Source organism: Halyomorpha halys, unplaced genomic scaffold, assembly GCF_000696795.3.
Source record: "Halyomorpha halys isolate HHAL.00 unplaced genomic scaffold, Hhal_1.1 Scaffold1012.1, whole genome shotgun sequence".
In the NCBI taxonomy this organism is placed as follows: Eukaryota; Metazoa; Arthropoda; class Insecta; order Hemiptera; family Pentatomidae; genus Halyomorpha; species Halyomorpha halys.
The window spans coordinates 349,571-362,193 of record NW_027109975.1 but is presented as its reverse complement, the minus strand read 5'-3'; the positions used below and the strand labels follow the sequence as shown (position 1 = coordinate 362,193).

The following is a 12,623-nucleotide window of genomic DNA, read 5'->3' as shown; positions in this document are numbered from 1 at the left end:
TATAATAGTCTAATTATATAAATATAAACCTTGAGTTTTATAAATTTTATAAAAATAATATTACAAAAAAATCGACTTAACAATTTGTTGTAGCCAATGAGAACTTTTCAAACTTAGACTTTAAATCTACTCGAAAAAAATTATTCAAATGACGAACACAACAATACACGTATGAGCTCTACAACAGCAAGCCATACTATGTTCTACTCTATTATGTTTACATAAACAATTCATCCGCCCCATTTTCATATGCATAACGAGCAGTAAACGTTGAAGTGACGTGACCGAGGACTAAACAAATAACAGGGAGAAGCAATAAGAAAACCATAAAACAACAATTAACGACCCTACAAGGCCGGTAGCTGGCGAGCTCTGTGAGCGCTCTAGGGAACTACACCGACCCTTGGAAGGGCACAATGAATATAGGATGTGTTTACCCTTCACGGCCAACGGCAGGGGTTGGATTTATCATTTGAATAATATCTATTATTATCTTGTTACCTGATGACGATGCGGTTCCCTGTACCGAGCCATCATCAATAACTGTCCCTAAAAGCGTTTAACGTTCGCTTCCAATCTGACATGAGGGGAGAGGAAGGCAGCTATACCTTTTTGTCAATCCTTATTAGTTTGTTTTTTTTAATCTTACAAAGCAGATATGTGCACTTGTAGGTATATATAACTTCAAGGTGTAAAATTACCAATCGGTTTATGTCAATTACAGTAATCCATGTTTGAACACCGACGATTTATCAATCAAAGTATAAAAACGCAAATCCTTATCGTTTAAGTAAGCACTTACTTCCTCAATTACCACTTGACACCAATAATCTCGATTTTTATATTATTATTATGGGAATTATTACGTAAAAATCACATAATACAGTAGCCTAATCACCACATAGTCCATAACAATTAATGCACTTGCCACACAAACATTATACAAAAACTATAAATTAATTTAGAATGTCACTTGATACTTTAAAAAAAATGACTCTTATTTCGGAAGGGCACAAGATATACAGTTACCTAATAAAACTAGTTCCTTTCTTAATCCTATAGGAGCAATATCTTCACTCCGAATAATTAAATTATTGAAGACACTAAATGTAACATATATTTGATAAAATATTTTTTTATTTATTGCTATTTACAAATGTCCATTATAATACATTTAGTAAATTTGATTTCAGGATAAAATATTAAAATCGGATTCGATATTAACAGCCCTGATTGTAGTTTTGGTAAGGTTCTGAATACCATCCTTTTCAATATTATTTCTAAGCTTCATATTACATTAAATTAATTTAATTTTACCCTCCTTATAGATGACTTTGATATTCCTACTTCATTGAAAATACACCAAGGAAATAATTAATTCTTTACAAAAAAAAAAATTGCAATTTTTGCATGTGAACTTGAAGAGACTAAATCATAACGGTTTTAAAAATAATTATTATATTATTATATAATTATATTATTATAAGCTTAGGACCATGAGGAATATATTTTAAAAATGAACTTAAAAAATATTTGAATCACAACAGTTTTTTTTCCGCATTTATTAAACATTATTTCGCAAGTTAAAAAATTTAAAAAGTACTATTCCAAGCTGTAATTGCAGACCTAACAACTACTTTTAAGTTACTGTAGTTCTAATTAATTAAATTAACTTGTTATAAGGACCATTTCCTAGAAAATGTCAAACGTTGTTCCAACGGAATTGCCACTTCCCAAAAATAATATTGAAACTAAAATATTTTGAAAAACTCGAAACTATTTCTATATTACATACATACAAAAATTGAAATATGTATTCATTGAAGATTTTGCCCTTCGATTGATAAATACAAAAATAATTACAATTAGATTGACACTTGCTGGGAGAATATAACAATATATTAAATCTTAATTATCATATCACATATAAAGTTATTTGGAAAAAAATATAAATGTCATTTTTTTCTGACAAGATACCAATAACAGTCATCTCCAAATTTGACTTATAATTTCTTTTTATTTCTTAATATTGTACAACAATCCAATCTGAACCCTTCAATGGTTTCTAAATGAGGAGGTGAAAAAGCTAGCAATTATAGTTTTATTACCTAATCACTGACAGAAAATAGAAGATATTATAACAAGCTAAACCCATAAGGACGAAATGAATAACAAAATATAAATTGTACTAAGCTATAAAACAAAACAGATCGTGCACGATCATTATTAATTTTAAAGCCCTTCCAAACTAATCTATATAAATGAAGTATAAAAGTAAACCGTTAGCCGTAATTACGTATTATGGAAGACTGAACTCGGCTATAAAAGATGATCAGCGATATTACACATCTAATAACAGACACACACACGCACACACATCCATCCATGTTAGTTTTTGTGTAAATATGATTTATAGTTAATTTCTATGAAAATATAAAGTGATAAAATTAATACTTTATTTAATATTAATCAGATGTTTATTAACCTTCATTAACTAGAAATAAGGAAAGGCCTAAAAGATGATTAAAATACGATTTTCCATTATTTGTACGAGTATTACTAGACTCTTAAGAAATCTTTGACCACATTTAAAAACCTTTAATTATAATAGTAATAAGCAAATTCAAAGAATTAAAACTTTTACGTAAAGACATTAACTTTATTAATTGTATTTAAATAAATTTAATTTAACTTAAAATCAGGTAAATTTTATTCATAGTGATGCTGTGAGAATTTTCACTTTATGATTTTCCACATTTTAAGATTTGCCTCAACTAAAATTTTGTTACTGTTTATTTTATACATACATTTCATCGTTTAAATGAAATCTTTTCTAAAATAAAATTCGATATAAAAGAAAAAATTGAATTTCTTAGAAAGTACTAAATACAGCTTATTATTTTCTCAAAACTTAAAAAAGCTTCTATTTAAAAAATACAAACCGAATTGGATGAAAATTATTCGAAAATCACAGAATGAATGATTACGTCAGATGATATCTTAATAATAACAATTAATCAAAATCCTGTGGTCACTCTGAGGAGTCGATGACCTCCATTTACTTGTTATCTTCTCGTTCACACTCTGGTGTAATTTTTTTTTATTGGGATTCCCCCAGATTCCGGAGGTGTGTGTTCCACTTTCTCCCATCGTATCCGCAGGTTTAACACTATATGATGCAATCGCGAAGGATTCGTTTTCAACATTCTTCGAGGTCTTTCTATTTCTATTCTTTGTTTAACATAACCACACTGTGAAAATTCTATAATTTGTAGCGTCAAATTAATCAAAAATATGAGCAGATGAAATATTTTAGTTTAACGACTGTACTCTAGAATATTTAATAGTGTTTGAATGATAATTAAAAATAAAATAAAATAAATACAGTTTTCATCCCATTAACTAAATTTAGTACATCCCAAAAACTGATTATTGAAAAAAAAAATTGTTATAGGCAATCTTGAAAAAGTGTTGTTCCAGATCATTATGTACACAAGGATGTGTTGATCAGTATCCACACTCAATCAGTCATACTCCCATGAATTAAAAAGGAACAGGTACCAATTCTATAGAGTTAGGGATTCTAGAGTTAAGAATCCCTTAAGAGTTCCTTTGACAACTTAGTTAAAAAGATTTAAAATCTGGTTTCGAATTCGCGCACATAGAATAAAGTATAGAAGAACATGAAAGGAAAGACTTAAAGGATTATTATTTTTTTTAGTTAAGAATGATATCAAACTGCCAAGTAGAGCTATTTTCCACAGTTAATCGCTGGCATCAGACTTTTAAATTACATGTTATGCTCAGAAAAAAAATTGTACTAAACAAGTTTAAGCCTAATGATTCCAGAGCAGCTTAATACATACAAGATTGAGCTTTATAAATTATTATACTAAACTTTATTTATTTATTTTTTTAAATTATCTACATTACTACATTACTTGAGGCAAATAAAACAATACTTAGATTTAAAAATATATAAATTATAATAATAATAGAAACACAAATTTGATAATACAAATTCACATAAGCAGGTTTTTTTTTTTTTATATACTCAACAAGGATAAGATTTTTTTTTTGTAACGAAAGCAAATAGAATGAAATTTAAAAGAACCAAAGTTCTTCCGAGCCTAATGTTGAAAGCTAATAAATTTTAAGAGGCAGTACAAAAAAAAAAAAATCCTGGGCTCCAGCGAGCAGGACTGAACATGCGTCAAGGCAAAATACGACAAATACATGTAAAACACACTAAGCTAACAGTAAAATTAATGAAACGTAATTTTTATCTTTTACAAAGTAACATAATTTTAGTTTTAATTTAGAACAAAATAATTGTATAAATATGTGATAAACAAACGTCTAATATTTTCACTACTCAACTTGCATTTCCCTTTTACCCGAGAGTTTTGAGAATTTTTAAATGAAACTTGGTAGACCTTGGTTGTTAGAATGAAATTTCGTTGGATAACTAAGTCGAGTTAGGAAACCTCTTTCAGTTCTTCTCCAGTGTACATAACTCTTGAATTTTCAAATGAAAGGGAAATTTTAAATGATGAATTCCCATTGAAATTCTAACTTTAAACTGATTTTAAATCGATGATTTTTTCATTTTAAATTTTAAAAAAACATCTAGAAATTTTGGACAATACGCACAAAATCGAGCGTATAGAAAAAAATCGTTTGCAATATTTCGTAAGAATCCGTCAAAATAAATTGAGTTCCAATCCTTGGCAGTGGCACTAAGATGAATCCAAAAATTTAATAAAAAATTGTTAGTGTAAATTAAACAGAAAAATTAGCCAACCATTATTAAATAAATTGACTTAATTTTTTATTATATACTTTCTAAATTAAAAAAAATAGCGTATATATTAGCGTAAACACAATATTTTTTTGAAACTTGTACAGTAAGTGTAAAGAATTCTTTACCTTACACCTTTCTTTATTTCTACCTTTTATTTTCATGTAGGGTATTGAGAGTTACGTAGGCAATCGTTAAACATTAGTTCAGAGAGAACAATAAATAAGATGAGGTGTAGATAGTTGACTCTGTACTATAACTGAGTTGTAGGCCTATCTTCTACGCCATAACCCCTGATGAAGACCTGAAACTCAGGTCAAAACGTCGGCATAAAATAAATAACTATGGTTTTGTTTATTAATGTTGTTCTTTGCTGACCGCACCCCCCGACAAAGTTCTCCAATTAATAAATAAGATGACCGAGAATGAAAGCTTTCTCTGACGCATTCTTAGAAAATTATAATATAAAGAGTAATTGCAGGGCTCCGTGAGCGTGATAAGCACAGATACTTTCTCGATCCAGGTTTATTTATATTATATATTATATTATTTATTAGGTTAATTTTATGTTAATGAGGTTTAAAAAGTATGTTCTATTATATCTTAAAGTATCTTCTAGTTATAAGTATACTATCTTATAGTTATAAAGTAAAGTTATACTATTATCTTATAGTTTATAAAGCATCTTCTATATGAATTTAACTATGCTTGTGCAGCAACTTGTTTTTTTACTGAAACGTAGTGGGATAAATAATTAATTATTATTTTTTGAATTTTTCCTAAGCAATTAAAACCGTTAATGGGACACACCATTTATATACCTACTGGTAAACTTTTTTTTACCATCTTAACGTACTTCAGTACTTCAATAATAGGGAGAAAGAACTATATATATCGCCAGGTTGAAGTATAGTAAGTAAAACAAAAAATAATGAATTTTCTAAATTGAGGTTTTATATGGTATCCTTACCAAAAAAACGACATTAAATCAGAATGAAATAGCGATTGAAGTTCAGAAGGAACAAACTCGTCTATATTTCCTTAGCGGAGTGAAGTGGCCCAGTGGCCCGCTTGGAAGCCGATTACGAATGTAAGCGCCTGGGATGTTACAACAGGAAAGAAAAATCGTCAGATACTTTTGTTAAATAGTAAATCAGTTTAATTTATTTTATAATAAACGATGTATTCGTAAATTAATCATAATATGTGCTATAATAAATTACTCACACACCATAGATCCCTACCATAATTCAATAAAGTATTGAATAACAAAAAAAAATCATTAAATAAAATATATCTTTAACACATAACTTGCTTGTGATTAAAAAAATTATTATAATCCAAAGAATTGTTTAAACACACTAAAAATAAATTACACATGGTTGCCAAGATTCATTATGTAGTTACTATTTTCAACTTCAATATGAATATATCTCAAAAATTTCAGCTTTATTATTACATTATTCCTCGTTAAACCGGCTCTCAAGATTAACCGAAAGTATAAATAAAAAAAAGTAAATTGATTGCCGGGAAAACACAAAGTGGAATAAAACAAAATAAAATAACTAGCTTTGGGGCTATGATTAAAAACTTAAATATAGTTTCTAATATTTAACTATATCACGTATCCAAAGAAATGTTTTTTTCAATCAATACCAATACATTTGATCAAATATTAGTATACATCTCCCCTATATATTAAATTTCGGATATCCTTTTAATTTTAAAATAATATATATAATATATATATATAAATGTGTCTTGTTTAAGACTAATCGGAGTTTTACTTAACTATCTAATATAAATGGATAAGCATCCAATGATCGTGGTGGAGGAAAAGAAAAGAACCAAAGGTTATACGGAACAAGTAAAAAACAGATGAGAAAAATAAAATATAAACTCATACATCTATTGTAAAGTTCTATTATGGTTTTTTGTTTTTTTTTCTTTTACAATCTTTATCTTCATTACTTATTGCCTTTCGATGTGATAGAATATATTATACTATATTTAGTAAAATAGCTAAGTTTTGAATACAAAATAATAAAATTTAAAAATCAAATCCTACAAACTTCATCAAAAGTTGAGTAACTCCGTTTCCGAACTAATCTGGCCAGAGTCGTGCCCGAGTCCTAGTTTCCCCGACTGGTCACCGAAGCGCTGCACGTGTGCCCTCCTCGTACTATTAAAGACGCATCACCACTTTATCTCTCCTTCCTCAAACCACAGATGGGCAAGCAAAACATTGATATAATAAGTTCTTCTTTTTCTCAGAACATTGATATAATAAGTTTTTCTTTTTCTCAGACTATGCATAATTAACTATAAAAATATAATACCTTATCTAACTTTTACATAAACTTAATTCTTAATCGAGTCGCTCTATATCTAACTCCTGACTGATATTTATAATTTCGTATTAAGCAAGTATTTTTGTTTATATATCTGGTATTAAAAAATAAAGAAATTAACAACTGTATAGAGTGAAAAAAAATTATAGAATGAATTAGGCAGAGCATTATCTCTTTTTATTAGCTTTATTTCTTGTTCCTTGGTTTAAATCAGGAGTATTACACCATGGATTTATTTGATTGTGTGATCATAATAAGAACGGACAATATAAATATGGACAAAATTCATGTACTGTAAACACAACCAAGTATGGATTGCATGCAGTACCACCAAATAATGAATATCTCTATTCCGTGAAAATTAAAATGCTTTTCAACAGTCTTACTGACTATGCAGGAGATGAACGGATAGTAAAAATAAGAAAGTTTACAATTTGCGAGTAAAGAACTGATACGGAAAAAAATAAATATAAAAAATTTAAAAATCGATAAACCAAGCAACAGTTAAACGCGACGTAAAGGCGTAATGATGAGACAAGCCTATCCTTTCTAGAGTCGGTTTATAGAATTAGGAGGGTCTGGTTTCGGTGGTGGGGAGTAACAGGTCGCAGCGGTCAGGCAAAAATCACCGCCGCGAACTGATTGGCCACTCCGGGCGGGAGTGGATCCTATTGGTCGAGAGATGGTGTCATGTGATGAGGAGTGGGGGGCGTAGCACGGTAGCAGCCCGGCCCCCCGCTCTAGGTCAGAGCCAGTCTGGCAGCCGTACAGTCAACACTCTGGGGCTTAGGTCACTAGCGTGTTGTCAACACGCCACTTGTGTTGTTTTCTAGACACTTGAGATATATCAGTTGTCAGTGCTAGGCGACTAGACAGTATATTCTTGTACAAATTGTGATTTAGTGATGGCGATCCCGTTCAACCTTCCTTCCGACGAGGAGACTGCAGACAACTACAGGCGTTTAGATCAACTTCTTCTTGATCTCTACGAAGTCCTCAGGCAGATACTGCTGAGGCGGCGCATCGAAAGAGGTATGTACTTTATTTAATTTTTTTTATTCCTCCAAATTTCCACGTTTTCCCGTGTCCTAGTGGTGTCCGATAAAAAATATATTGTGCCACTATATGATAATACGTTTTTTGGCAAGTTGATTTCTAATATTTTGCTCGTAACTTTCAATAGAATATCCCCTGTCACTCGAATTATCTAAAAAAAAATTGGATCTTTCACTTTTGCAGCGTAGAATCTTAAAACCATGAACTATGTTTATTAAAATCATGGGTCAATTTGAAATATTGGTTAATGGAATTGAATTTTTAAATTTGGAATCACAAAATTTTATGAGTTAGGCGTACATGAACTAAAAAAAAAAAAAAAAATCAAAACTTTTGCAAACAACCATCTTAAGTATACAATTATCGTTCTTGAGCAAATTGGTTGCGCGGAGATTTGCCGACCCCAATGTCAGTTGCCCGAGCTCGTAATCAGGACTAACCTGTTGATGCTCCCCCGGACTTGGTTGCTCACCCGTGCCTCTCACCGTCCTAAACTGTCCCTTCTCGCGAAGACCGGTTTGCAGCACTCGTCTATTTTTAGGAACGCGAGCACGGAGCCCCTCGCACGCGCCAAGCCCTAATGTGAGGGTAGTGAAAGTAATTCAGATAAGCTCCAAAACCGACAGGTAACTCGTTCTGTCGAAAAGAAAAATAATTCGCAGAACAGTTAGATTTCTCTTGTTTCGGAAGTTAGATCTGAAGATTACTAAAGATTTACACTAGTTTTCGCATAACTGATTGAAATGTGCTATAAATATTTTCAGTGAGCTCTATATTACGATCTCTACTACCATACGCTCTAGCAGATAAATCAGTAGTTGGCTATTGTCTACTCCTAGAGCGTAGATCCAAGGGCACAGCTGATCCTTACGTCAGCCTGCATTTCCGCATCTTCCAAGGCCAGTGCTGCACCTGGGTACGCGCTGCATCCAATGCCTCAACTCTTGTTTGTTTTTTTCCGTGTTATTGCACGTCCATTAGTTGGTGTTTTATTTGTCGAGGCGAACCTGAGGCTAGATGAGAGTTCAAGGGGAAAGTTTCTTTTGAGTTCGTTCTACAAGGCCAAGGGCACTCAGTACAGATATCTTCCGATATGCTGTATCAGTCCTTTGTATTAACAAATTAGCTATATCGTATAATTATTTTCAAAAAATCAATTTTTAATATGGGATATTTTTTGAAGATGATAGTAGCCAAAACTAACATAATTTTTGATACAATTGTTATCGAAATCGTACCTCATTGACAAGAAGTCTTCTTTTTGTTAAACTGGTTTTCAAGTTCATAATAAAACTAGGAAATATTTATTTTACTGATGATAATTTTTCTATATTTCTATGAGTATAATTCATTTTACGATAGATTTGATTTTAAAATGCATTTATCATAAAAAATAAAAATAAAAAAAAACCAAAACAGTAAATCGGACGTTTAGATTAGATGAGGAAATCGTTTTAGGTAAGATTTAATCTCAAACTAATGCAAGATATAGTTTTGGTTATTTCCGCATTGGATTGCATACCAACTACTACCAGTTTTTTTTATCGATTCTCTTAATCAATCTTGACATAAGACAAAAGACACCTATACGCGATGGCTGAGGTACCTTAGTGGTTTAGTGAAACAGGTGTACTCAAATCCTTTGGAAATAGTGACAGGCGAGGGCAGACTGCACGGTACGGTACCCCGAATCCTACAACCAGTGTCTTTTGTGAGGGACGTGTGTAGTGGCTGGGACAATAGAGACTAGGGGAGTTTTTGCCGGGGAACAGGTGCTAGTGTAAGATATAGTAAACAAACGGTCGGCCCAGGTAGTATTTTTTTTTCCGGGACCCTCAGCCTCTGACGCACCCACACGCACAATCTCAAATCCGAGAGTTGTTTCAAACCGGTCAAACACCCCACCCTCCTCCTATCCCTTTAGTGTCTCTCCTTCAATACAGATAAGGAGACCTGGGAAGGAAAAACCAGCTTTTTTACTTACTCTTTTATTTGTGGCTCTTGTGCGTGTGTTTGTGTGTGACAGTAGCTAGATTGTCTTTCGCGTGCTACCGATTTATTTTTTATTGTTGTCCCTTTTATTTAATTCGAATAAGCTACATAAAGTTAAAACCTTATTATTTAAGAGTGGACAGATAAACTCTCCATCCACTTTAGAACCTGTTATTTCTGTAAAAAGGTATCTAAAAATATAAAAATAAAAGGATTCGTTTTTTCAACACACTTTTCCAATTACTTCGATGGAACAAAAAAAAAGAATAAAATAAATTTCTTTAAGTAAAGAATCTTGTATTATAAATCGATAAAATTTATACAGAACACATTTACTTTATCTGGGAATACCCCCAGTAGTGGTTCTCGTAATTAAAACGCTGAGTAAATTAACTTGTGAAGAGAATAATATAATTAAATTAAATATCTGTCTCATTAATAAGTATTAATTTACTTCTTCGGGACTTCTTTTTAATTCCAGTTAGGCATTGGTTAAATTGATATAAGTCTTTAAATTGAAATAAGTTAAGTGTTTGTTATTATATTCCACGCTACCCCCACCCCTCAAAATGACTAAAGTCACAATATTCCCCTTCCCCTTCAACTGCACTGTTACTGAGATATACACATTATTCCTTCAGTGGCTGGACCAATCGAGCGGTACCCACAGCAGCCCCAGCCTCAACCTCAGCAGCCAGGACTCCCTGACTTGGTGCCTGAGGGCAGAAGGCCTCCGGTGCCACCGCCAAGGAGGAGGCGGAGGAGGTGCCCCAAGGCTCAGCACCAGCTGGACCGCCAGGACAACTCAGTTATGCACCAGGACCCAACTCCACAACAGGGACCAAGCTGGCTCAACGTGGGGATTGAGCTCCGCCAGATTGCTGAGGAGTTCAGGTCCACACAGGTGAGAACATCTCCTTGATTCTTTGTGTGGTCCCTTAGGACATTGAGGTGAATATGCTGATAATATTGCAAACACATTTGGTTACCAGAGTTAGTAAATTAAATGAATGAACTAAAGAGTGTTTGCTTATAGCTTTTAAATTAGGATTTCTAGCAATAATAACAAAAACTTATTTTGCTGAATATTAAAAAAAATGGTAATATACTACCTTTTTACAAGCGACTATTACTATGAGATATAGTATTATTACTTAATTGTTGCAAGTATTTAATTTGTTTTAAAAGTTGCCTCAATTCTTATATATATTATTATATACATTTGTTTTTTAAAAATTAAACTACAATATTCGAACAATTTAAGTTAAATTGAAAAATTTATTTTTATTACATGAATGACTGTCAAGATTTATCATTAATAGTTAAAAAACAAATATTTTAATCAATACAACATTAAATTATCCAACTTCATTGATATAACATCAAAATGAAATTTATATCAACAAAAAAATTGTAGATGTTGACTACTGTTTTCTACTTCACGAAGTACCGTATAGTGGTGCACTCTGGTGTCGATCTCTTACATTACACTTTCACTAGCTTGATGCCTCTTGTACGCTGATCAATCTTTATACGTTTGGTGGTTTTGTATTGCAACAGTATTAATCAATTGATTAGTTTCAAGTTTTTACAGGTTTTAATTTTATTTTATAATTACCATATTATTATTTTTCTAATTATTGGAAATTGAAGATTACCAGGAAGTGTATTTATCTTAATTTGTTTTACGTTTGAACACTATTTCCTGAATAAATATTAAATCTTTTTTGTTTAGTTTATAATGAAATAGTTATTGTATTTTTTTTCCTATATAAAATTCATACAACGTTTTTGTTTTGAAACAGTAGTTTAATTGTTAACATCAAACAGAAATTCGTACATTAAGGTTACACAAATCGTATTCACATTAACTTTAATAAGCAACTGAAAGGCTGAATTGGGATAAGTTAGTGCTTTTAGTTAAGAAATGAAATAAAAATGTTGATTTCTAAATCTAAGATGACAACTTCATTTTTGTTTCTGCCAATCTTCCCTATAAGCCCACATATTTATTACAAAACCATTTTTAAAATTCGTATTAATTAAAAAAAATCGCATCAAAGTAATAAAACAAATAATTAAAAGATTGTCAAGTACTTTAGGAATGAAAGATAGTACAATCGTTAGCGTAAATGGATAGTAGTAGCAATTGAAACGGGACTACTCTGGGTTGCCACTAATTACGCTGTCGTATCATAGGATGACTCACGTTGTGGTTCGATGTCCTAAGCTTTGACGGAACAGTTGTGGCAACTAGATCGTTGACTTGTATTTGCATAAAATTATTTTTAATTTTAAAATGGGATATAATTTAATAAAATTATTTTTATTAGTGATAGGGAAAGAATTCCGACAAATGTTTATTGTGAATAATATCTTATTTGGTTTAAATAAAATAAACAGGAATGCTGGTATTAAAAAAA

At 31.4% G+C, this 12,623-nt stretch overlaps 1 protein-coding gene across 1 annotated transcript in view; it reads left to right on the top strand.

Moving 5' to 3' along the window:
• Positions 1 to 7,911: 7,911 nt before the first annotated feature.
• Positions 7,912 to 12,623, top strand: part of LOC106687787 (uncharacterized) — a 9,320-nt gene continuing 4,608 nt past the window's right edge. The window contains exons 1-2 of the mRNA XM_014431878.3: positions 7,912 to 8,184; positions 10,842 to 11,104. Coding sequence (XP_014287364.1) covers positions 8,058 to 8,184; positions 10,842 to 11,104 — 390 coding nt within the window. The 5' untranslated portion in view covers positions 7,912 to 8,057. The remainder of the gene's footprint in view (positions 8,185 to 10,841; positions 11,105 to 12,623) is intronic.